This window comes from Melospiza georgiana, chromosome 16 (genome assembly GCF_028018845.1).
Source record: "Melospiza georgiana isolate bMelGeo1 chromosome 16, bMelGeo1.pri, whole genome shotgun sequence".
NCBI lineage: Eukaryota > Metazoa > Chordata > Aves > Passeriformes > Passerellidae > Melospiza > Melospiza georgiana.
In genome coordinates, this window is record NC_080445.1 from 14,735,070 (window position 1) to 14,760,397 (window position 25,328).

The following is a 25,328-nucleotide window of genomic DNA, read 5'->3' on the forward strand; positions in this document are numbered from 1 at the left end:
GCTGCTGGGTGTGCCTTTTAACAAGGTTTGTTAATTAGCTGGGCCTATTTTTGGTCAGGGACTGCTCTGCTGGATTTCTTGGTGCTCTGAAATTCTTGGGTCAGTTATAGAAGAGAGAGCTGGTGTCAGCTTGGACCTTTTGGTGAAGTCCTCATCTTTTGGTGTCTGTGTTAATGCAGGGTTTATTTTTGAGGATGTCGCACTCTTCTCTGCCTCTCTTCTGTCTGGGAGGAGATTTCCTGGGATTTGCTTGGAGTCTGACAAACTGAAGGTGCAGTTACAAACCCAGCCAAATTTCCTCTGTCAGCTGCATTTCTCACAACTGCTTCATGTCCACTTGGCCTTTCCATGCAGGATGCTGAGCTGTCTGTCTGTCCCTGTGCCAGGGCATGTCCCACTGCCCTCCAGCCTGGAGCAGGAGCCACTGAAGCCCTCACACAAAGCCCCAGGGCCACCTCTGCACTGCCCTGGGCCAGCTCTGTGTCTGTCTGGCCAGGTGATGCTGACTGAGAGGGACAGAGCAGAGGAATTGGGATTTGAGGCTTTAAGGAGAGGTTTTAGCCACTCCTGGCTGCCTTCTGCCCTCCCACAGTGAGGGCTGGATGAGAAAGCCTGGTTCACATGGATGTGGATTTTTGTAGGTTCTCATGGATGTAAGTTTTTGTAGGTTCTCATGAGTGTAGATTTTTTGTAGATTCTCATGGATGTAGGTTCTCATGGACGTAGATTTTTTAGGTTCTCATGGGTGTAGTTTTTTGTAGGTTTTTATGGATGTAGTTTTTTGTAGGTTCTCGTGGGTGTAGTTTTTTTGTAGGTTCTCTTGAGTGTAGATTTTGTAGGTTCTCATGGATGTAGTTTTTTGTAGGTGTTCATGGATGTAGATTTTGTAGGTTCTCATGGGTGTAGTTTTTTGTAGGTTTTTATGGATGTAGTTTTTTGTAGGTTCTCGTGGGTGTAGTTTTTGCAGGTTCTCATGGATGTCATTTTTTGTAGGTTCTCATGGATGTAGTTTTTTGTAGGTTCTCTTGAGTGTAGATTTTGTAGGTTCTCATAGATGTAGTTTTTTTGTCGGTGTTCATGGATGTAGATTTTGTAGGTTCTCATGGATGTAGTTTTGTTGTAGGTGTTAATGGATGTAGATTTTGTAGGTTCTCATGGATGTAGTTTTTTGTAGGTTCTCTTGGTAGGTTCTCATGGATGTCATTTTTCTGTAGGTTCTCATGGATGTAGTTTTTGGTAGGTGTTCATGGATGTAGATTTTGTAGGTTCTCATGAGTGTAGATTTTGTAGGTTCTCATGGATGTAGGGTTTTTATGCCTGCAGTGTGGATGGCCAGGGAGTGCTTCCAGAGTAATTTACTAGTAAATTTCCCAGTAAATTTGTGTAAATCACCCAAATAGCAGTAAATCCAGAGGCTCTCCCTGCTCTGGGAGGTGCTGAGCTCTGTTCTCAGCCCTGGGGCTGTGGGGCAGGCTCAGCTCCCCATGGTCTCTGTTCCTGCTCGTGGCTGCTGGGTCCCCTTGTCCTTCCCTGCTGATTATTTATGTTCCCTTCAAGGAGAACAGACAGTTTGGGGGCAGCTCAAGAAATTCCCTGTTATTTTTTCAATAAAGAGGAAAAAGTTGGTTGCAAGGTGTTTCTGTGCTGGAAGCTGCTGTTTCCTGCAAGGATTCCATAGGTAACTCTGCTTTTTTTTGGTTGCAGGGAAAGGACTTAGATAGCCTTACAAAAACGACTAAGCCATATAATAGGCCAAGAAACACAGTGTATTGTAATTAAGAAATAGTTGGCTTCTGATTGTGATGGTGTGAATTATAACATCTGTGTTGTCTCAGCCTTCTCATGAGACTAAAAATGGAATAAAAGTTTTAAAATGCCTCTCAGAATTTTAATTTTTTAAACTAAAATTTTAAAAATTAAAATTTTTAAAATTTAAAAAATAAAATTTAAAAAACAAAATTTATTTTTTAATTAAAATGTTTTAACATTTTTTAAAAAACGGAATAAAAATTTTTAAAATGCCTCTCAGAATTTTTAAAATTTTTAAAATGCCCCGTCTCTGGGTCAGGGGAAGGCTTAATGTGACTGAGTCCCCTTGTCCTTCCCTGCTACTCAGGGAGTGGCTTCCCTGCTTTTCCAATCTATGCTATTATAAGCAGAAGAAAATTTTTTCTTAATTACAATACATTGTAAGCATTTCTTGGTTCTTGGGTTTGGCTTGGTACACTATACTGTAAATGTCTTAAAGCTAATCATTTAAAATTGCTTACTACAATGTATCTTTTATAGTTCTGTTTCTCTAAAGTATCTAGTTTTATTTGTAAGGTTATTTTTTGAAACTTGTTTCTAGTTCTATTTCTCTCTTAATAATGTCTGTCTTATTCTATGGCATTTCTAGGATAGTATTTTTTATTTCAGGGTTTGTATGCAGATGTATGCTATGTGAGCTTTCTGTCAGGCTTTGAGAATTCTCTGCAAATTAATTTCCCTCATTTCCTTTTTTTCCTTGAATGGAAAAAAAATATTTCCCACAACCATCAGTGAGATGGAAGGGAAAAGAAACAGAGGGAGCCAGAGTGAGTCCCTGCATCATCAGAGTGAGGAGGTCCAGCTCCTGGAGGATCTCCTCAGGGAGAAACAGGAACCAGGGATCACATCCCAGCCATTTGGAAAGCTCAGCCTAGCAGGAAGGAGCCTGTTTGTGGGCAAGGAGCAGCCCTGGGATGGGGCAGTGACATTCCAGGGGCTGGAATCACAAATTGAGGTATCTGGAGCAAGGAGCAGCTCTGGGATGGGGCAGTGACATCCCAGGGGGCTGGAATCACAAATTGAGGTGCCTGGAGCAAGGAGCAGCCCTGGGATGGGGCAGTGAGGTTCCAGGGGCTGGAATCACAAACTGAGGTGCCTGGAGCAAGGAGCAGCTCTGGGATGGGGCAGTGAGGTTCCAGGGGCTGGAATCACAAATTGAGGTGCCTGGAACAAGGAGCAGCCGTGGGATTGGGACAGTGACATTCCAGGGGGCTGGAATCCCAAATTGAGGTATCTGGAGCAAGGAGCAGCTCTGGGATGGGACAGTGAGCTCCCAGGGGCTGGAATCACAAACTGAGGTACCTGGAGCAAGGAGCAGCTCTGGGATGGGGCAGTGAAGTTCCAGGGGCTGGAATCACAAGCTGAGGAGCTGCCCTGGGATGGGCAGTGAGGTTCCAGGGGCTGGAATCACAAATTGAGGTTCCTGGAGCAAGGAGCAGCCCTGGGATGGGGCAGTGAGGTTCCAGGGGCTGGAATCACAAACTGAGGTGCCTGGAGCAAGGAGCAGCTCTGCCCCTCTGGTCCTGGCTGCAGGAGCAGCTGGAGGAGGAGTTGTGGTGGCAAACAGGATCAGGCTTAGCTGGGCCAGGCACACAGCCAGGCCTGTGCTCACCCACAGAGCCCTTCCCTTGTCCAGGTATTGAAACCCTCAAAGCTTCAGACACCTGGTGTTTCTGCAGGGGCCTCTCTGAACATCTCTGTGCTCACAGGGCAGCTCACAAGGGTGAGGAGCAAATTGTGTCATGCACACGCATCCTAGGAGCTAAAACATCTGGAACATCTGCCTTGCAGGGAAGGGGCTGTGGGAGGTGCACACAGGGCACTGCTGGAGGTGGCACCTTTAGGGACCCCTGTGCCAGGCAGGGAAAGGGGCACTCCTGGAGCTGCCAGCCTCACCCAGCCCTTGTGCCTTGGCTTCTGATCCCTGAACAAAGGGGCCCCTGTGCACTGAGAACAGACAGGGCATCCACGGAGGGATGGATGTGTCCAGGAGCTCAGGGAGGGCCCCAGGATGGAAATAATCACAGCTCTTTTTAAAATTATTGTTTATTTTCTAAATGCTTCAACTAAAAGCCCGTTGGATTTGGGGAGATGGAAAATCCAGCTCAAGAGCCAACACCCAAACCTGGAAACTCTAAGAGAGTTCCTGTTTGCAAGGAGAGAGACCTGGGAGACGCCTGGCAGTGCCAGCTTTGGAGGAGCTGGGTCACAAATCCGCTGTGCCAAGGGAAAGATACTCCAGGGGCTGAGTAAGAGGAGCAGGAGGAGCACCTTCAGCTCCCCAGAGGCACTTCCAGAGGCTGGCTGGAGGGAAAAGCCTGGGGCTGGGAAGCTGGAGCAGGCATGGCAGGATGCTGAGGAGCAAATCCAGGGCTGGGGGTCAGGCTGTGGCTCTGCCTGGGTGGGAGCACCACACTGTTCCTAACTGGAACTGCAGAGCCTTTGTGGGGCTGCAGCTCTTCAGTCCCCATCCCAGGAGCATCCCTGGGAAGATCTCAGGGGCATTCCCAGAGTTTCTGCTCTCCAATCTTGGAGCATCCCTGGGAGGATCTCAGGGGGTGTTCCCAGAGTTTCTGCTCTGCGATCTTGGAGCATCCCTGGGAAGATCTCAGGGGCATTCCCAGAGTTTCTGCTCTGTGATCTTGGAGCATCCCTGGGAAGATCTCAGGGGCATTCCCAGAGTTTCTGCTCTGTGATCCTGGAGCATCCCTGGGAGGATCTCAGGGGGTGTTCCCAGGGTTTCTGCTCTGTGATCTTGGAGCATCCCTGGGAAGATCTCAGGAGGTGTTCCCAGGGTTTCTGCTCTGTGATCCTGGAGCTTCCCTGGGCGGATCTCGGGGGCATTTCCAGGGTTTCTGCTCTCCAATCTTAGAGCATCCATGGGAGGATCTCAGGGGGCATTTCCAGGGTTTCTGCTCTCTGATCCTGGAGCATCCCTGGGAGGATCTGGGGGTGTTCCCTGCTCCCCAAACCTTGGGAGGATCCCTGGGAGGATCTCAGGGGGCATTCCCAGGGTTTCTGCAGCCCTGTCCAGAAAGGTTGGTGAGCTCCTGGCAGCTGAGTGTCAGCTGGGAATTTCCTGAGAGGAAAGGCCACATGCAGCCCTTCTCTGAATAAAGGATGTGAGTGTTGTACCTTGTGGGAAAAACAGTAAAGGTAAGAAGAGGCAGAACCCAATCCATCAATTTTTAGGCATTTTTCAAATAACACACAGATGAAACTGAAAGGAAATCCCCCTGTTTTAATTAGAAGCCCTGAGCTTCTCACCTTTACTATTGTTCCCACAATACCTTAAAGGCTTAGAGCCAGGAGGGAGCTGCACATCAGCTCCCAAACCCAGATCCACAGAGCTTTCCCACGTGCATGCTGTGTGCCACATTCCCTGCTCCCACTGCCCTGGCTGTGCCTCGGGCTGTGACAGTGCTCAGATGTCACCTCAGAGCCCAGTGTGCCCAGAAGCCTCTCAGAGGCACTGCAGGCAGCACGTGGTGGCACAGGCTGGCTGCCCTGGTGACCTGGATCCTGCTGGCTCCTGGGAGCATTCCAGGGTGTGGGATACCCAGTAAGGGAACCCCTGTTTGCTTTGTGTGGAGGTTTTTTCCCCCCTCTGTAGGATCTGCATTGCAGATGGGTTTTGCTACGCAAAAGGAAAGCTTTCCTTGCCCAGGGATAATTGCAGAAGCCCAAGCTTGCATTCCCCTCCACTCCCCATCCTGCAGTTATTTCTGTCTGTGGCCATCCTCAGCACCCTCTGCCCCTCCTGGCTGCTGCAGGTGCAGTGGGTTTGCAACAGGGGGTGCCCAGGCCCAGGTGAATATTGCAGCTTTTGCCTTTGGGGAGGAAAGCCTTGCCCAGGGCTCAGCAGATGGAAGCAGAGCCCGTGTGCCCGTTTGACTAAACTCAGGGAGTAGCTGGCACCGCTCTGAGCACTTCCTACGTTCCCCTGGGATCTGCTGATCCCTGGATTCGTGCAGCACTGCTGCAGTGAAGACCTCCCTGCTGCTCCTAACCCTGGCTGAAGCAGCATCCACAGGGACACAGCTCCTTGGATGGCTGAAGGTAGGACAGATGCCTCTTTGTGTACAGCTGGCGTGCAGGGAACGGGGGGTGCTGTGAATGGGAAATCAAGATTGATTCATGAGCGAGAATAAAACCCAAATTGCTCTCATTATGTCTTCTGCTGTTTTATTTTTGCCTTTGCATCTTGCTGTGCTCTGGCAGATCCATATGGATGTGCTATACATACTGCTGGTGGGGATAAGGGCTTTAGGAAGATGAGTGTTAATTCTGTCCCTGAAAGGAGTGGAGATTTAAATGGCTCTTTAAAATTTATATGGGTACTTGAAAAAAATATAATCCCTGTGCTGTTCTTGGGAGCTGGGGATTGTGCTCATCTCTGTGGTGCAGGAGGAGGATTGTAGCACCAGGATTGTGCTGGTCAGGTTTGGGGTCCATGTGCTTGTCTGTGCCCCCTTCTGCCAGGGACAGGAGCAGCCAAGGCTTTCTTGAAATTAATTTGGATTTTTTTTTTCCCTTGAAATAGTGGTGCTTTTAGAGGGTTATATTGGAAACCACTGGGCCTGCCCATAAAAATGTGTGAGGGCTTCACTGGGGTTCTTTAGCCTGGAGAAAAGGAGGCTCAGGGGGATCTTCTGGCTCTGCACAGCTCCTGACAGGAGGGTGGACACGGGTGGGGGTCAGGCTCTGCTCCCTGAACAGGAACAGGAGGAGAGGGAACAGCCTCAAACTGTGCCAGGGGAGGGTCAGGCTGGACATCAGGAGGAATTTCTTCATGGAAAGGGTGGCCAGGCCTTGGCAGGGGCTGCCCAGGTTGGGGTTGTAGTCCCCATCCCTGGAGGTGTCCAGGGAAAGCCTGGATGTGGCACTCAGTGCTCTGGGCTGGTGACAAGCTGGGCACTGGGCACAGATTGGACCTGATGGTCTCAGAGGTCTTTCCAGACTCAGTGATTCTGGGGTTCGGTTGAGTCTGTAACTGTGTGCTTGCAGAGAATGGGGAATTAGGTGTGTGAGGGGTGGAACTGAGCTGCTTTGGGGGTGCTCTTGGTCACAAGGACCTGGGTCTGTCTCCATCCCTCTCCTGACAGGAGGGTTGGGTGTGACCAGGGCACAGAGACCCCTATGGAGGGGCTGATGCTCTATGGAGATGCAAACAGCAGGAGCACCAAGCAGAGATGGACCCAGCCCAGCTGGAGGCTGTTCCAGGGAAGAGCAGGACACAGGTACAGCCCCAGGGCAGGGACACAGAGCTGGGTGCTCCTTTCCTCCAGCCCCAGTGTCCCTGGAGAAGAAAAGTCCCTCTTCTGCTCCCAGGGGCCCCAAAATGCTCCTGTGTGTGTGAGGAACTTTGTCTCCAGCTGTGCAGCCCCCAGGATCAGCAGATCCTGGCTGCAGGCCTCCTCCCCATGGCAGGGTGAGCAGGGAGGCTTGGATGAGCAGGGGGCATTTTCTGTTCCCCCTGGAAGCTGGAGCAATTGCTGGGAGAGGAACCACAATCACACTGTTCTCAAACTCTTTTGAAGTCCCTCTTTCTGCTCTAATACAGACATAAAATCCTTTAAGTTGGAAAACTCCTTCAGAATGATTGAATCCAACCATTAATGGATTCGATCTAATAACAATAAACCAGAGCAAGGACTTGGCTGCTGATGTGGGGGGGGGGCACTTCTGGCTCAGCAGAGCAGTTTCTGCACTTGCATTTCTCTTTTGATTTCCATAAACACTTGTTTGTAGTGAATTCATCGGGGTGGCAGCTGGGTGAAGGGTGACAGGGGGGAGGCTGCTGGGTGCTCCATGGCTCAGAGGGAGCTGTACTTCCCCAAAGCAGCCTGGCACATGACATACTGCATTGACCTACTTTTGGGAGAGGAGCACAAGTGTTGGGAGAGCTGTGTCTGTAGGCAGTTCTGGGATGAGAGCAGCAAGGAATGGCTCAAACACGCTGCTGCAAAATGCTGTGAAGGGTCTGGGGGCCAGGAATGGGAGATTGGCATGGGAATGTCTTGGTTTGAAAAGCCAGGTGTCTGCTGAGGAAGGCAGGAGCCTCCCTTGAAGTGGAAAAGGTAAATCTCCTCCCGGTAAAATTATTGTAATTTTGAAATAAAGAGACTCTCAGGGAAAGATATGGGAATAGGAATACCAGTTCTTTATTAGGGAAGGAAATAAAAATAAAATAAAGATGTAATAATACAAAACAACACTGCCAGAGTCAGACTATGCCCTGCCCCAGCCCCATCCCATGGGGGCTCAGCCCTCCTGCAGTGCCAGCTGTGGCTCTGCTGCAGCAGGGATCCTGCACAAGGGGGGAGTTTTCCTCTGCAGCTCCAGGACTGCTGCAGATGGGCCTGGGCTCCCTCTGGCCATGCAGGGCAGCAGAAAGCTGCTCCTCTGGCAATGCAGGGGGCAAAGGCTGCTGTGCTGTGCCAGGCTCAGATTGGATCCAGGCAGGAATGCTTGGCTCCATCTCCCCATGGGATGCTGGAATTGGATCAGCCCTGCAGGGACACTCAGTGGCCATGGACAGCAGAGATCTCCTGGAGGGAGGGTTGGCTGGGGGAGAGATAAAGAAAAAACTGCCCCGGGAACAGCAGAGAACTGCCCCAGCTCTGACAGATTAAACAGAATAAACAGCCCCAGCTGCATCTTCCATCCTAAGACAGAATCTCTGCACCTCTGAGAATTCCTTCTTTAGCAATCTCTTCCCTTTCATGAATTCCTGCTTTGGAGCATATGCCTGAGAAATCTGGCTGTGTCCAGTCACCATTGTGGACTGTAACAGGTCTAAAATACACCCCGAGTCCAAGGGAGTTCTGGTTCTAAGCTGGGATTAAACCTGGGATCAAATCCCCAAAGAATCACTGTTGGTTCAGCATTCCTTGGCAGGGAAAAGCATTGCTGTGTAGCCAGATCCCCTGGAAATCAAAGCTAATTCCAGAGTGGAGAGACTTCCATGTATCCTGAAGTGAAGGAAACCTGTGGTGGCCTTTTGACCCACAGACCATAACTCAACCTGATAAAGACAAATCTGATGCCCAAAAGAAAGCAAATTTTACTGGGAAAGGAGGATAAAACCCACTGCAGGGACTACCTGCTTTCCCAGGATGATGAAAATAGGGAGCAATGCTTTATTGGAGCTTTGGAGCAGATCTTAGTGTGAAAAACACATTCACTCTCCTGTGAAAATGTAAAAAGTTTAATGAAGGACAATAGGAGACCAAGACTGTGTAGCAAAGGTTATTATGGCATTCAGCCAAGAGCACCCTGTTATCTTTGGGAATACCCTTTTTAATTAAAATACATTTTAATTACATCAGCTCTTTGCATATTCATAGACCCTTATGCATAGTAAACTTTCCCCCAAACTAGTTTACACATTCCAAGAGCTGTTTAGCACATCTCCTCCTTGGTTCCACCTTTTTAGAGCATGGGTATTCCTTGGCTGTGGTTTAACTCCTTTTTTATCAGCTCCAGTTTTTGGGACTTGGTGCACACTCTATTCAGACAGTGAGTGCTGATGGTTGGCAGATCTGTACAGGTGTCCTCATCCTGTGTGCATTGGGTGTTATCCCACCCAAACAGGCATTTTAACACAAGCACACTTCTATCAGCTATTTCACTAAGCTTAATTAACAACAGAAATACAAACTGTATCTTTATAACAAAGTTACTTAGACATTACAAATATCAAATCCATTTTAATATTTGCAAAAAGCCATATTATAATATGTATTTACAACATTAGCATAGTCTTCTCTGGAGATGATGACTAAAGAGAAAAGAGAGGCAGTTTCTGTTAAATAACATTTCTCCTCTTCCCTCTCCTGCCTGTGTTTCTCCAGTGCAGGATTCCCTTTCTGGGCTCTGCTGTTTTCCTCCACATCTGGAGCTGGGAATGCTTTTGGGAGCCGGGCTCGGCTGCGGTTTGGGGAGTGCGTGGGAGGAGGCTGGGCTGGGATGGGACGGGATAGGATGGGATGGGCTGGGCTTAGCTGAACTGGGATGGGCAGGGCAGGGCTGGGCAGGGCTGGTGGCTCCACGTGGGTGTGAGAGGTGGTTTCTGTCCTGCCTGTTCTGCTGTCCCAGGTTTGGATGTTAGGCCAGAGTGAGGGATTGTCAGTGCTTGGATCAGCCCTGGAAGGTGGGGAATGTGTCCTTCCTCCTGAGCAGGAGCACCAAGTGAGACCTGACTGACAAATACTAATGCCTGCACGTTGATGGAAGTGCTGTAGGTGTTGAAAGTGTTCCCTTTAATCCTTGTGGGTCTGGAGGGATTGTCAGTGGGGAATGTGTCCTTCCTCCTGAGCAGGAGCACCTGGACAGGGTTCAGGACATCCTTAGAGTTAGGAAAGCAGCCCTGCAGAGCTCTCAGCTGTTTCTCCTGAGGAATCCAGTCAATCCAGAATTATTAACAAAGGGATAATTACTCACCCAGCACTTCTGCTCCTCCCTGCCCGGCTCTGTCACAGCCTGGGGGCTGGGACTGCACTGGGTGACCTGGCACCCCTGTTGTGAAAAACGCCATTGTTTTTAAAATTTTAAAAATTTATTAGTAATAAAATGGTTATAAAAGTAGTAATATAATCAGAGTAATAAAAATTTGGACAATTAGGATTTAGGACAATATGAGACAATAAAAACAAAGAGTTACTGACAGTCCAGGTACCTTTTCTGGGCAGAATAAGCCTGAAAAAGGACCCACATGAAATGGGCACAGAGGGCAAGTTTGAGATCAGAGGCTTTATAAATAATTTTATAAATAATTTTCATTGGTGATTTTGCAGCTCAGTTGCTGAGGTTGGAGCCTAGGCTGGGGCAGGGGGTGACTGTAGTGCCTGCCCAGGCTCACAGCTCTCCTGTCCATCACATCTTTTCCAGAGGCACCTGGGTGGTTCTGGTGCAAACCCCTCCCCAGGGCTCAGTGACAGCTTTGGAGAGGTTTGCCATTAATTGTGTTCAGTTTTTGGTGTGGCTAGTGGAGGGCAGAAATGGTAAATGAGACCTGACTGACAAATACTAATGCCTGCAGATTGATGGAAGTGCTGTAGGTATTGAAAGTGTTCCCTTTGATCCTTGTGGGTCCTGGACCACTCAGGCATTGCTCTGAAAATGAAATTCAGCCATGCTTGGAGGTAAGAACATTGTGAGCATTTCCTGGGCCCAGGGTTGGAAGCTCTGAGCTGGGGAGGATTGAACTGGGTTTAATTCTTATCCTCATTTCTCCATGTGGGAGCTTTGAGCTGGGAGGCTGAAGCCTTCAGGATGGAATGGGAGTGTCGAGTCAGTCCCAGCCTGTGGAACTGCCTAGTTTGTGCCTGTTTTATTTGGGGTGTCACCTCCTTGGGTCCATTTGAGCTGCTGAGTCAGGGTTCTCTTTAATTTTATTTTGTTTGTGGAACAATCTTATATAAAGATAAAATATAAAGATAAAAAGATAAAGATAAAATATATAAAAGACTATATAAAATATAAAATATATTTATTATATATAAATATGTGTAATAATTATATATATAGTGTATATATATATAATTACTATTAAAATATTAAAGAAAATATATAGAGATAAATATAAAAGGTAAAGATAAGATTGTCTTCTGTGAGCTCCTGGGTGTGGAGCATCTCAAGGAGTTTCTGCTTCAGTGTTCTCAAACTTTGGAGCTTTTCCAACCTTCATGATTCTGTGATCTCTGTCTAAAAATCCAGTTTAGTTTGCAGAAGTGTGGAGATTTGGAAGTAGAAGGAGTGAAGGAGCTGGAGGTCTTCTCACCAGCAGCAAGTGCTATTTTGGAGGCTCAGTCTCTCCATCAGAAAGTGGCTCTAAGCCACTGCTGGCCCTAGCCAGCATCTCATTTTCCAGCATCTCACACCTCCAGCAGTGAGACTTTGTTCCTGCACAAGCCTGCAGGAATATGAGCTGGGCTTTGTGACTGGACACTCTGAAAAGGCCACTCAGATTGCTGGGAATCAAAAATGAGACCCTGTGTTTTAAACTCAGCACAAATTCCAGGTGTTAAACTCAGCACCCAGTTCCAGGTGTTAAACTCAGCACAGATTCCAGGTGTTAAACTGAACTCAGCACAAATTCCAGGTGTTAAACTCAGCACCCAATTCCAGGTGTTAAACTCAACTCAGCACAAATTCCAGGTGTTAAACTCAGCACCCAATTCCAGGTGTTAAACTCAACTCAGCACAAATTCCAGGTGTTAAACTCAGCACAGATTCCAGGTGTTAAACTGAACTCAGCACAAATTCCAGGTGTTAAACTCAGCACAGTTTCCAGGTGTTAAACTCAGCACCCAATTCCAGGTGTTAAACTGAACTCAGCACAGTTTCCAGGTGTTAAACTCAGCACAGTTTCCAGGTGCTGGGGGTGGCCTCCTGCTCTGTCTCTGGGGCAGATCCTCACCAGGCCTGTGGGATGAAGAGAGGGCAGCTGGATTTGTGCCTCCTGTGTCACATTCACATTTTCTGTAAAATTCCTTCGCCCAGGATTTTACTCCTGGGAAGCTGAGAAGCCTCAGAGAAAAAAGAAAACAATTTATTATATCATTTGTTTCTCCTGTGTTTTGTGGAATATGTTTGGAGATTGTCTACCCACAGGTGATTGTTTTATTGGTTTCTGCTGTGAGCTGTTTTCACTCTTTGGTCAATCAGGGCCAAGCTGTGTCAAGACTCTGGAAAAAAGTCACAAATTTTCATTATTATCTTTTTAGCATTCTGTAAATATCCTTTCTGTATTCTTTAGTATAGTTTAGTATAGCATTCTTTAATATAATATAGTATCATAAAATAATAAATTAGCCTTCTGAGAACATGGAGTCAGGACATGAGGGGCTGCTGAAGAGCTTTAGCCAGGCTTGTGTAAGCAATCTTCATTGTGCCACTGCCTCCCTGGGAGCCTGGGCTGCCTTTGCTCCTCCCCTGGGGCATTTTTGGGAAATGATAGTTTGCAGTAAGTGCTGCTGCTCCTTGGCCCATCTCTGGGGGAAGCTGAGCTGCAGGAAATCATGGGGCAGAAAGCTGCTCTTTTCTGGGAGCATCAGGTTATAAATGTGCTCCTGGGCCACTCTGGGGAAGGAAAAGGGGGGTGGGTGGGATTGGTGTGGCTTTATCCCACAGGGATCACTCCACTTGGCTGCTGGAGCACGAGACCCTGAGCTGCCTTTGGAAATGCTGGATAGTGGCTTACCCTGTGCAGGATCCTCCTGAATTCCTGCAATCTCAAATCCTTGGCTCTGTGTCTCTTGTTTTCCAGCACCATTCCCAGTTAGGGAGCTGGATTTATATAATTTGTTCTCCCTTAAGCCAACCAAAACTTCATCCTGCTCCTTTCTGGGGTCTGTTTTGTTCTGTGCCACTCAGGCAGGTTCCAAGCCTTATTCCCACACTGATCAGTGCAGGTCTGTGAGCTCACAAAATCCATCCTGTGGGAATCCCTCGGGGCTGGAGGCTCTGTGGCTTGCAGCAGTGTGTTCAGTGTGTTGGTAGATGACTTAAATGCTCCTGAAAGGCTCTTTTCTAGGTCACTCCTATATGGAGCTGATAAAACTGGCTCTGTGTGACCCATGCTGTACCTACAGCCCTTCACTCAAGGTGCCTTTCCACTGCCATCCTGCCTTCTGGAAGCAGTTTTTAGAATCTATTTCAGGAGCTTTATCCCAGAACGGCTGGATAAAGATAACCCCTGAAGGTTCCTGGGAGAGCCCAGGTGATTCTGGCACACCTGAGAGCTCTGAAGCTCTGCAAGACATGAGAAGAGGTCTCACCACCCCCATGGAGAGCCATGGAATGATTCAGGTTGGGAAAGCCCTCTGAGATCACTGAGACCAACCATTCCCCCAGCACTGCCAAGGCCACCTCTAACCCATGTCCCCAAGTGTCACATCCACATGGCTTTTCATTGGTGGCTTCCAGTGACAGGACAAGAGGAAACAGCCCCAAGCTGTGCCAGGGGAGGCTTAGGTTGGATATTGGGAATATTCCTTCATGGAAGGGGTGGATTCACCATCCCTGGAGGGATTTAAAAGCCATGTGGATGTGGCACTTGGGGACATAGATTAATGGTGGCCTTGGCAGTGCTGGGAGAGCAGTTGGACTTGATCACCTGAGAGGGCTTTTCCAGCCTGAGTGATTCCATGATTCTGTGGTGGTTTAGCAGTAAAGCTGCCTGGAAGGTCTCTCAGAGCCTGATTTTACCCTTCAGGTTTTTGGATGTTTATGGATGTGACTTGGCCTGGCAGTGGGAGTGATGGATAGAGCTGGAAGTGCAGGAGAAGGTGGTCATGGGCACTCAGAGGACAAAAGGCAGTCCCTGATGCCACCCCCAGCCCTGGGCACAAGATGGGTTTGAGCAGAGTAGGGCTGAGGTGACCCCAAGTGTTGTGACCACATCAGGAAGGATAAAGAGAAATCAGGGATGGGTGTAAGCAAGGAAAGGCTGCTTTGTGTGTGAGGGGCAGGGAGAAGGGCATGTGAAGCAGAGCAGGGGTCAGCTGGGACTTGACTTTGATGTCCAGAGTGGAGAGCAGAGGGAACATGAGGGTCTGAGCTCAGCCTGTGCCACAGACTGGGGCTGTTCAGTGCTGCTGCTGGTGGGCCACAGCCCCCCTGGCTCTGTGCCTGGTGTGGGGGAGCAAACCCCTCCAGCTATCACCACCTGGCCCCCTCTGCACCTGGGGACAGTGCTCTCCACATGGGGAGTGCCACTCCACACCAAAGGTCTCCGATTTTTTTGGCTCCTGGGGTTTTTTGGCTCTTTTGGGCAGGAATTTGTGAGCCTAATGCAGCCTGTTGTGCTGGCAGACTTGCAGGCTCTCCATGGCAACTCTCCCTATACACAAAGCACCATATGGCTTTTTTTGGAGGGGGAGGGAATGAATCCAGCAGAAAATCAACCTTTGTTTGTGGTGCTGTTTGTCTTTGCTCTCTGTGACTCATGGGGATGTGGAAACATGGAATGCTGGCTCCTGGGCATGGCTTGTGCTGGCCATGCCACCACCAGGGTGCAGGTGACCTCTCAGATGGCCTTTCCTAGATTTTTACACTGGAATTTGCTCTGAAAATAAACACATGGTACACAGAGACCCCCTCTTTGGGCTGGGCTCTCTGCACACAGATGGAGCAACAAGGATCCTGTTCATGCCCAGCATGTTCATTCCCTGAAGGGCTGGGAAGTATCCAGAGCTCCTGGTTTGGGCAGGAGCTGGGCAGGAGGCAGGTGATGGATGGCAGGAGCTGCCTGTGCCTGTGCTCTGCCCACGCTTCATACCCCTGATTCCAAAAGGAAGCTTTCACTTGCCTGCAAATCCTCCCTTTTCAAGCCCCTCTGGAAGAAACGAGGAGAATAAATATCTTTATATGTGTCTGTAGAAGAGTAGGAAGTGTTTGTGTGTCTACTTAGAGGGGGAGGAAGAGAAATGAAGAGGGGAAAAAGGAGAGGGGAGCAGCCTGTGCCTTTGGGATGTGGTTCCAGGGCTGCTGTGGGGTGCAGCAGGATCTCTAGACATGGCCTGGAGCTGACCACTGCCTGTGGTGGGCAGGAGAGGTGGCCTGTCCCCTCTGGGTGGTGTGACACAAGTTGCCTTCCAGGAGCACTGATTGGTTTTGGTTTTGCTCTCAGATGTGGGCAAAGGCTTCTCTTGGTGGCATCCACTGAGGTGAGCAGGTCACTGTCCCCATCTCCTTCCTGCTGTCAGCCACCAGGCTCCAATCCCAGGATAGCACCAGAGATGATTAATGGGAAAACTCCTCCAGATAGTAGGCTCAGGCTCACAGGTGGGCAGAGGGACATCTGGGGAGAGGGACAATGCCATCTTCAGATTATAGAAACATTAAGGTTGGAAAAGACCTCCAAGGTCATCAAGTCCAAGATGCATCCATGCTACCCCAACAGTCAGAGCAGGAGTGGCCTTGCCCTGAGCAGGGTGCAGGCAGCATCAGCATTTCCAGCTGTATCCAGGGCCCTGCTGTGGTTTTGCAGCTGGGGGAGAGCTCAGAGCAGCACCACTGCTGCTGCCATGGTGGGACAGCAGTGGGATATTGGAGTGACCAAGAGCACCTTTCCCCTGCTTCAGCCCTGACCCTGTGGGGCACATTGTTGGGTCTGGCACTGGAAAAGCAATTTGGGTCATTCTGGAGTGGATTCACAGCCTGGGAGTCAGGCCCTGGTGAGGGGAGGGATCGTTTCTTGGTGCCACATGTTCAGCTTCTCCACCCCAGGGAACCCCTCAGGTTGGTGGCTGCAGTATCTCCTGATGGCTCCAGTATCTCCTGGCAGTCTCAGTATCTCCTGGTGGCTCCAATATCTCCTGGGTGCTAACCTGTGTGTGCATTTAATGGTTACCTGAGAGGCCCTGGGGATGGTGTTTAGGTGGGAGGTGTTGCTGCAGGCCTGTGCCCTAATCAGAGATTCTCAGAATGCTTTGGGTTGGAAGAGACTGTAAAATTCATCTCATTCCATAGGCAGGGGCACCTTCCACTGTCCCAGGCTGCTCCAAGCCCTGCCCAGCCTGGCCTTAGGCACTGCCAGGGATCCAGGGGCAGCCACAGCTGCTCTGGGCACCCTGTGCCAGGGCCTGCCCACCCTCACAGGGAACAATTCCTAATTCCCAATATCCCATCCATCCCTGCCCTCTGGCAGTGGAAGCCATTATCCGTGTCCTGTCACACCAGCCTCTTGTCCCAGGTCCCTCTCCAGCTCTCCTGGAGCCCTTTGGGCCCTGGAATGTGTCCCTGGATCCTTCTCCTCTCCAGGTTGAGCACTCCCAGTGCCTTGACCAACCCCCAATCCCTTGACCTTTTACCAGATGTATGAAATGACCACAGTGTGACTCCTTAATGAAAAATGGCCTTTCTTGACACCTGGAGAGGGGCCCAGAGCAGGAGCTCTGCCTGTGCCTCTGGATGAGTCTGGCACTGTCCCATCGGGGCAACCTGTGTGTCCCTTTGAGGGGCCAAGGAGGGGGCTCTGAAGGGCACAGAAAGATGACCACTGTTCCTTCCCAAATCCTTGTGCATTCCCTGGGAGCACGGCCAGGTGCCTCCTCCTCCTCTCTGGGCCCGTTTCCTCGGCAGCCACGGCAGCTCCGAGGCGTGTGGGCTGTTTATTTTGGGACTGCAGCACTGCTCCCGATCCGGTGCCTCCCGCCCGGGATCTAGGCCGTGTGCCGGATCGGCCATTAGCTGCTGCCTGAGGGAGCACGGGGAATTCTCGCTCCTTTCCTCGCTGCAAGGGCCGGGAGCAGCGCTGATGAGGGGGCTGTGGGCTGGGAGGGGGAATTCATGGGGAGGCTGCAAAGCTCCTGGTTTTGTGTGGAGGCTCCTGGTGTGTGTGGCCACAGGAGGCGCAGAATTCATGTGGAGGCTGACTTCACAGGAGTTCATGTGGAGGCTGCAAAGCTCCTGGTTTTGTGTGGAGGCTCCTGGTGTGTGTGGCCACAGGAGGAGCAGAATTCATGTGGCGGCTCAGAATTCACGTGGAGGCTCTCTCACTGCAAAGCTCCTGTTTTTGTGCTCCTGGTGTGTGTGGCCACAGGAGGAGCAGAATTCGTGTGGAGGCTCTCTCTCTGCAAAACTCCTGGTTTTGTGAGGAGGCTCTCTCCACAGGAATTCAAGTGGAGGCTGCAAAGCTCCTGGTTTTGTGTGGATGCTCCTGATGCATGTGGCCACGGGAGGAGCAGAATTCGTGTGGAGGCTTTCTTGCTGCAAAGCTCCTGGTTTTGTGCTCCTGATGTGTGTGGCCACAGGAGGCGCAGAATTCATGTGGAGGCTGTCTTCCCAGGAGTTCATGTGGAGGCTGCAAAGCTCCTGGTTTTGTGTGGAGGCTCCTGATGCATGTGGCCACAGGAGGAGCAGAATTCATGTGGAGGCTTTCTTGCTGCAAAGCTCCTGGTTTTGTGTGGGGGCTCTCTCCACAGGAATTCATGTGGAGGCTGCAAAACTCCTGCTTTTGTGTGGATGCTCCTGATGCGTGTGGCCACAGGAGGAGCAGAATTCATGTGGAGGCTCTCTCGCTGTAAAGCTCCAGGTTTTGTGTGGAGGCTCCTGATGCATGTGGCCACGGGAAGAGCTGAATTCATGTGGAGGCTCTCTTCACAGGAATTCATGTGGAGGCTGCAAAGCTCCTGGCTGGGAGCAATGCTGCAGACGGGGCTGTGGGCTGGGAGGAGGAATTCATGGGGAGGCTCTCTCGCTGCAAAGCTCCTATTTTTGTATGGAGGCTCTCACTGCAAAGCTCCTGGTTTTGTGTGGATGCTCCTGATGCGTGTGGCCACGGGAGGAGCAGAATTCGTGTGGAGGCTCAGAATTCACGTGGAGGCTCTCTCACTGCAAAGCTCCTATTTTTGTGCTCCCGATGCCTGTGGCCACGGGAGGAACAGAATTCGTGTGGAGGCTCTCCTGCTGTAAAGCTCCTGTGTTTGTGTGGACGCTCCTGATGCATGTGGCCACAGGAGGAGCAGAATTCACGTGGAGGCTCTCTCGCTGAAATCTCCCGTGTTTGTGTGGAGTCTCTCTCTCTGCAAAGCTCCTGTGTTTGTGTGGAGGCTCCTGCTGCGTGTGGCCACGGGAGGAGCAGAATTCATGTGGAGGCTCTCTCGCTGAAATCTCCTGTTTTGTGCGGTCGCACCTGCTGCGGGCGGCCGCGGGAGGAGCAGGCGCCGCGCCGCGGAGCTGCAGCCTGCCTTCCCCGCCGTTCCCATGGCACTTGGCTGTCACACACACACATCCCAGGCATTCCCTGCCCACAGCGGGATTAAAGCCTTCTGGGAGAGGAATGAGAGGATGCAGGGAACGGAGATAGGGAAAGGAATGGAAGGGTAGGGATGAAGCCAGGAGCCGGCCCCACTGGAGCAGCAAGGGCCGTGTAGGATCTGAGTCAGGGAGAAGTGCAGCCATTGCCCTCAGCCCTGTGCAGGTGGCATGCCTGGGAGCACAGGCCCTTCCTGAGGGCTGGAGCCGCCGGTCCGTGCACACAGAAGCTCCTGTCCCACCGCTGTCACACCTCCCAAACCCACCCTGGGCGTGAGGGCGCGGATTTCCCTCTGGGTCATTGCAGCTGTGTGTTTTTTCCCCCTGCAGACCCTGACAGCCAGCTGTATGATATGGGATATACCCCCGAGGAGGAAGCCCCGGCCTGCCCCGATGAGTTTGATGATTTCGTCACGTTTGAGGCAAGTATGAGCTCTGTTTGTTCCCATAAGTGTTGGCTGCACGTGGAGTGGGATTTGGGCATGGAGGCTGTGCCTGGGGAGAGGGGAGTGTGCTGTGACAGGGCTCAGGGATGCTGAACATGTGAACACAAATTCAGTCTCTGGGTGATGGGCCCAGAGAAGCTGCACCAAGCATTTGGTGCTGTTTAAGTTAAAATCGGTGTTGATAAAACTGAAAGAGCAGAGCACAGTGCTCTGGGTGGAAAGGGAGACCCTTTCTGTGGTGAAACACTGGTGACACTGGAAGGGGTCCTGCTGCTCTTGGGTTTTCCTGCTGGAGTTCCTGAGGTTCTAAAACCTGAGCTTGGCTTTGAGATGTACCAGCCAGGAGCCTGCCTGAGAGGCACAGCAGAGCAGTGGGATGCTGACATTTGGTGCTGTTTGGTCGGTAAAAGGCAGAGCCAAGGACAAAAATCTACATTTTCTCTATTCTTGGGCTTGATGAAGGCTGTTTCTCTGATTTGGGTTGTTTTCCTCTAGTTAAAGCCTCCATGCCTTGGTTCCCTCCTGCATTCCTTACCACAGGAGCACATGCAGCAGTGATTCTGCTGTTCCCAGCTGGAAAGGACAGACCTCTTGTCTGTGCCTGGGTGTTTTGGGCTTGGCTTGGAAGGCTTCACCCATTTCTGCTCTGTGCCTTCCAGCCTGGAGCAGGAGGTGCTGCAGGAGCCTTGGGAGCAAAGGGATGGCTGGGTCCCTGTCCCACGTGGGGACTGAATCACTCCCCTCTGCTTTTTCTTTTCCAAACTTGCCTCTTCAGGGGTGTGACACCTGTGTCATGATACCCTGGATGTTTTTGGGGTTGTCCTGTGCAGGACCAGGAGCTGGGCTATGATCCTTGTTGACCCCTTTCCACTCAGGATATTTTATGATTCTTTGTGATTTTTATCACACTGTTGCTGGTAATGAGACTCCTGACCTACTTTGTATTTGCATGCAAATATATTTATTTATATTTGTATTTTTGCTTGGTGTGGTCTGTAGTACATAATTTTGGACTTGTGATTTCTGATAGCTTGGGTGTTGGGCAGCTGGTCCTAAAATCATGGAATGATTTGGGTGGAAGGGACCTTAAAGATCATCCAGTGCCACCCCCTGCTATGGGCAGGGACACTTTACACTGTCCCAGGCTGCTCCAAGCCCTGTCCAGCCTGGCCTTGGGCACTTCCAGGGATCCAGGGGCAGCCACAGCTTCTCCAGGCAAGGCTGAATACTGGTTTATTTTTCTTTTTTGAAAGGTAGTTCCAAGCCCCAGGAACAGCTGGGGAGAGAAGTGGGACAGGAGGGCAGGCAGGGAGATGGATTTCCATGGTTTTTAGATGGTGCAGGGTCACAAATGTGCATTTTAGTGCTGGACTGAGCAGTGTGGAGGCTGTGACAGGAAAAGGCTTTCACTTTTTGCTCCTCAGACCTGTGTCAAGGGACCATCTTGCCTGAGATTCCGAGCAGGGATGTTTTCCAAGGGCTGATTTCACATAGATGAGCTCTGTCAGCACTGGGAGCTATTCTGGGCAGCAATACCAACAGGCAGGTGTGTGCCCCACTGGCATGAAATACTTCTGCTGCTGGGCCAGCCTTTCCTTGTAAAGACAAGGTGACCCAAAGGAAAAAGGTGATGAGTCCTGAAATCTCCTTTTCCAAAAGATCTGAGTGGATTTTTCTACTGAATTCACATCTAAGGGACAGCTCTACGTTTAACATGCCGGGGAAGAATTATCCTTGTTGTCTTGGATACATGATTTGAAATCATTTCCAGCCTGCCAGGATTTCGTAGAGGTTCAGCAAATGAGAACATGCTCAAGAAATACCACTCAGCCTGGGGAGTGTAAAAATAAACTGGAGTCTTGGGGAGAGGGGGTTTTGTTCTCTTCTGCCTGCGCTGTGAGCTCCCAACGTGCCTTTTATCCCACATGTCCTGCAGTGCTGTGCTTGGAAAGCTGGAGCTGGCCCAGGGAGGGAGAAGCTGTGGCACAAAGCATCCTGCTGGGAGCAGCAAAGGTGTGTTCCTCGTGGGAGCACTGGGAAAAGAGCTGGAGAGGGCTCCAGCATTCCCTTCTTCCTTAGGTGCAGCAGGGAATCAGCCAGGCAGAGAACAGAATAAAGAGCTGTTCCCAATACTGTAGTCCCTCTTGCTTGGAGTCTCCAGAAGAGGTGAGGGGGAAAAAAAATCACCTTTCTTAGTGAAACCATCACCTTTCTCAGAGTAAACTTCTCACTGCAGCAAGCAGGAGTTTGGGCTCTGTGGTATCCCTGTGTCAGCCCTGGGAAGGTGCTGCACTGGGACACTCAGTTAAACACACCCCAAAACACACCTGGGACACCTCAGGCACTGCCTGAGCCCCTCTGGCTGTGGCAGGGCCATGGGGGGAAGTGGCACAGCTGGGATTTCTCCTCCCCTGTCACATCAGAGCTGAAGGAATTGCTGCATTTGCAGAAGTGCTGGGAGCATTTGTGGTTCTTGAGTGGAGCACTGTCTGTGGTCCCTCTGAAACAGCCCAAAATCCCAGTGGCTGGAGTGCTCAGCTCTTCCAAGGGCTGGGGTCTGACAGGAGCTTTTCTCCTCAGTGTTTGTTCAAACAAGTGTAAACAAGTGCTTTAAGCAGTCTCCAGGAAAATGTCTTCTCTTTGTTAATGAGGTTGCTCTGCTTGATGAGTCATGTCCTCTTCTGGTGACTGTCACCAGGAGAGCTCAGCATCCATGGAGAGCCCTGAGAGCCCAGAGCTGGGGACTTTGACCCAGTGTTTGTTCTCCAGAGAGAGCCACCACCACCTGCTTCCTCCAGGAGAAGGCTTTGCAAGGGGACAAGGTGGGAACTCAGGAATTTGTAATGTTGGATACTGCCCCAGTTCAGCCACTGGTGTGGCTCTGGATGTGCCATGGATCCTCTGCCTCCTCTTGCACCATTCCAGGAGTGGCTCTGGATGTGCCATGGATCTCCTGGCTCCTGTGGCACCATTGCAGGAGTGGCTCTGGATGTGCCATGGATCTCCTGGCTCCTCTTGCACCATTCCAGGAGTGGCTCTGGATGTGCCATGGATCTCCTGGCTCCTGTGGCACCATTCCAGGAGTGTCCAGCAGACACTGATGTGGCTCTGTATGTGCCAGGGATCTCCTGGCTCCTCTTGCACCATTCCAGGAGTGTCCAGCAGACAGGGCTGTCTGTTAAGGTGCTTCCAGAGAGGATTTCTGCTCCCATGGCTCCACTGAGAAGCAGCTCCTGCAGCCACATGGGTTCTTGTGCCTCCAGCTGGGCTTTCAGGGGGCTCATCCCAATCCCTGCAGCTCTTCTGTGACACATTCAAGAGGAACCTCATGCCTGGGCACCCAGCTGGAGCAGGGAGAGCATCCCCTGCCTGGGATCACCTCCCAGTGTGTTCCTCCTGCCTCAGGTGGAAGCGTGGTGGTTGCTGGGTGAGAAACCACCAAAAACTAATGACAGCCTTCCTGCTTTGTCAAAGTCACATGTAAGGGAGCTTGGAGCTTTTCCATCTGGACACCTGAGCCCTGTTTTCCCTCAGGCTGGGCTGGCACAGCTTGGCTGCTGACTGCCTGGAAGGTGGGAGTTCTCCTTGCCTCTCCCTTGAGAGCTCCTGTGGTGTTCATGACTCAGTGCTGAGGCACAGGACTCGTTTGGAATGCTCTGGGGGGACATGGAGGGCAATTTGGAGTTCGTTTTCTTGGGATCATGGAATCATTTAGGCTGGAAAGGAACTCCAAGCTCAAGCACCACAGGGTATCACTGTGCCTTGCCCTAGGGTGAGGGCTCTGCCCCTCTGCTCTGCTCCTGGGGCAGTGCAGAGTGGGAAGGATGACTCCAGAAAAAGGAAAACGAGGCATGAAAATGCTGGGATTGGGCTAGGCTGGGCATGGAGCTGTATAACCTCAGGTGGGCTGGAGGAGAGGCACAGCCAGTGCTCTGTAAAGGCTGCCTGGGAACACCATAGATACCCCAAACAGGGATTTTTTAGCCCTGGCACTCGTGTTTTGGGCCAGCAGGGTCAGAGGAAGGCTCTGGCTGAGCTCTGCAGGAGGGGCAGTGTCACTCGTGCGGCTGCAGTGCCTTGTGCAGGACTGTTGCCATCTGCTGGGCAGCTGCCGTGGCTCCTGCTGGAAGCAGCCAGGAAAACACGTTCTGCACGGCCACCAGGGGAGAATTTGGCTTTCCCTGGAAGCTGCACCGGCCCAGGCACGTCCCCTCTGGCTGTTTGTGCAGCAGGGAGTTGTACAGCAGGGAAGGAGCGGATCTGGGGAGGAAAATGGGACTTGGGCACGTCCCAAGTTTTGTGTATTTTGGGAGTAGGAGCTACTCCTGGCTCTCCCAGCCTGCCTTCCTGCCTACAGGTGCAGCTGGGAGAACTCCAGAATATTCTGTGACATTCTGTGCTACACTGAGCAGCAGCTTTAGGGCCAACACTTCACCTCTGTGAAACTTTAACTCCCTTAAAGCCAGGATTGTTTTCCATGTTGAGCAATTGAACTTAAGGTTTCTTTGAGGGCAAAAATCCACATTGCTGTGTTTCTCCAGCTGCTCAGAGCTTCTGCACAGTGGACCAGGGACTTGCAGGGCCCCAGCTGTGTGTTGGAACACAGAAACTGTGGTGGGAGCACATGGGGACCTGCTCCCAGAGGCATCACTGTCATTCCTGGTGCCTTGTGTGTGGTGCCTTGTGTCATTCCTTGTGCCCCTGGAGTCCATGTGGGGTGGCTGTAGGATGTCACAGTTGAGATGGTCACAATACAAAGCCACACTCCATTTTCAGAAGGCTTCAAACCTGTTTTTATTTTAGCATGCATGCTTTTTATACATTCTTACAAAATTCCTAAGTTTACTCATTGGTCAGGAAAGACAAACAAAGTGCTCATTGGAATAGACAGTTACAGATTTCTCTTATTTATCCTTCTTTCTTTCTTGGTTTATGTCAAAAACCTTGGTAGAAAATTCTTCCAGGGGCAAACATGGATCCTCTTATCAAACTTCTCTCTGGTTCACAGGAGTCACTGTGAAACCTCTTCCACAGGAGGAGGCTGCTGCAGGCTCCTTGTGTCCCCTCCTAGGAGGCCTGTGGACCTTCTGAGCCCTCCTTTCTTTCCTAGTGCAGAATTCCCAGGAAGATACTTTCCTTCCTGGTGAGCACAGAGCCTTTGGGAGGGCCCTGCTTTGCAATCTGTAGTGTTTTAGGTGAGGTTTTTTCCTCCTCTTCCCCTCCACACCACTGTTGGCACAGGGTGCATGTCTGGCAGGGTCCAGCCGGGCTGAAAAGATGGGGTTGAGCTTTGGGAGCCCCTCTGAGCTGTGCAAGGGGCTCAAAGCACCAGGACAGGCCTGGGTTCAGCTGTTCCCTGGCTGTCCTAACCCAGGAGTGAAGGGCTCCTGGTTGGAATGGGGACATGGAGCTGAGAGCTCAGGTTTTCTGCACCAGAGCCATTCCCACCTTCTGGAATGGCCTCATAGGCCTCTGCTCAGAGGGCTGACCCAAACCCACCATGAATGAAATGGTCACAAACCCCTGTCCAGGGGCTGGCTGCTGGAATTGGTGAGCATTTTGTCCTGAGCAGCTGATGGGCTTGAAATCTTGCAGGAGGTTGGAACTGCAGGGCTGTGGAATGTGAGAGATGCAGTTCAGTGCCTGTTCACCTGGAGCCTTGAGCAGTGTCCCCATTGTCCCCAAAGCCTTTCTGCAGTGAGAGACAATGGGCCATGAGCCCTATGGACAGCAAGTGAACAGTCCCATATTATCCTTGTATTCACTGAATCCTGGAATGCTTTGTGTTGGAAAGAACCTTAAAGCCCACCCAGTGCCACCCCTGCCATGGCAGGGTCACCTCACACTGTCCCAGGCTGCTCCCAGCCCTGCCCAGCCTGGCCTTGGGCACTGCCAGGGATCCAGGGGCAGCCACAGCTGCTCTGGGCACCCTGTGCCAGGGCCTGCCCACCCTCACAGGGAACAATTCCCAATTCCCAATATCCCATCCATCCCTGCCCTCTGGCAGTGGGAGCCATTCCCTGTGTCCTGTCCCTCCATCCCTTGTCCCCAGTCCCTCTGCAGCTCTCCTGGAGCCCCTTCAGGCCCTGGCAGGGGCTCTGAGGTGTCCCTGGAGCCTTCTCTTCTCCAGGTGAGCACCCCCAGCTCTGCCAGCCTGGCTCCAGCTCTCCCAAATCAGTCCATGGTGATAATTTGATATCTTGAAGCCTGAAAATACCAAGGAAATAAATTTATTGTGTAGAGGGAAGGGTGGGAGTGTAAATGGGACAGGGATGTCCCTGAAGGCAGGACCCAAGTGCAGGGCTATGG

General features: G+C 51.1%; 1 protein-coding gene across 3 annotated transcripts in view; it reads left to right on the forward strand.

The window, feature by feature from the left end:
* Positions 1 to 25,328, forward strand: part of RAB11FIP3 (RAB11 family interacting protein 3) — an 87,899-nt gene that overhangs the window by 26,119 nt on the left and 36,452 nt on the right. The window contains exons 1-2 of one of the 3 annotated variants that reach the window (XM_058035273.1): positions 5,795 to 5,868; positions 18,904 to 18,995. In XM_058035273.1, the coding sequence (XP_057891256.1) occupies positions 5,859 to 5,868; positions 18,904 to 18,995 (102 nt within the window). In that variant the 5' untranslated portion in view covers positions 5,795 to 5,858. Of the gene's footprint in view, positions 1 to 5,794; positions 5,869 to 18,540; positions 18,787 to 18,903; positions 18,996 to 25,328 lie in introns of those variants that run through there. The other 2 variants (XM_058035274.1, XM_058035272.1) reach the window with 2 other exon arrangements.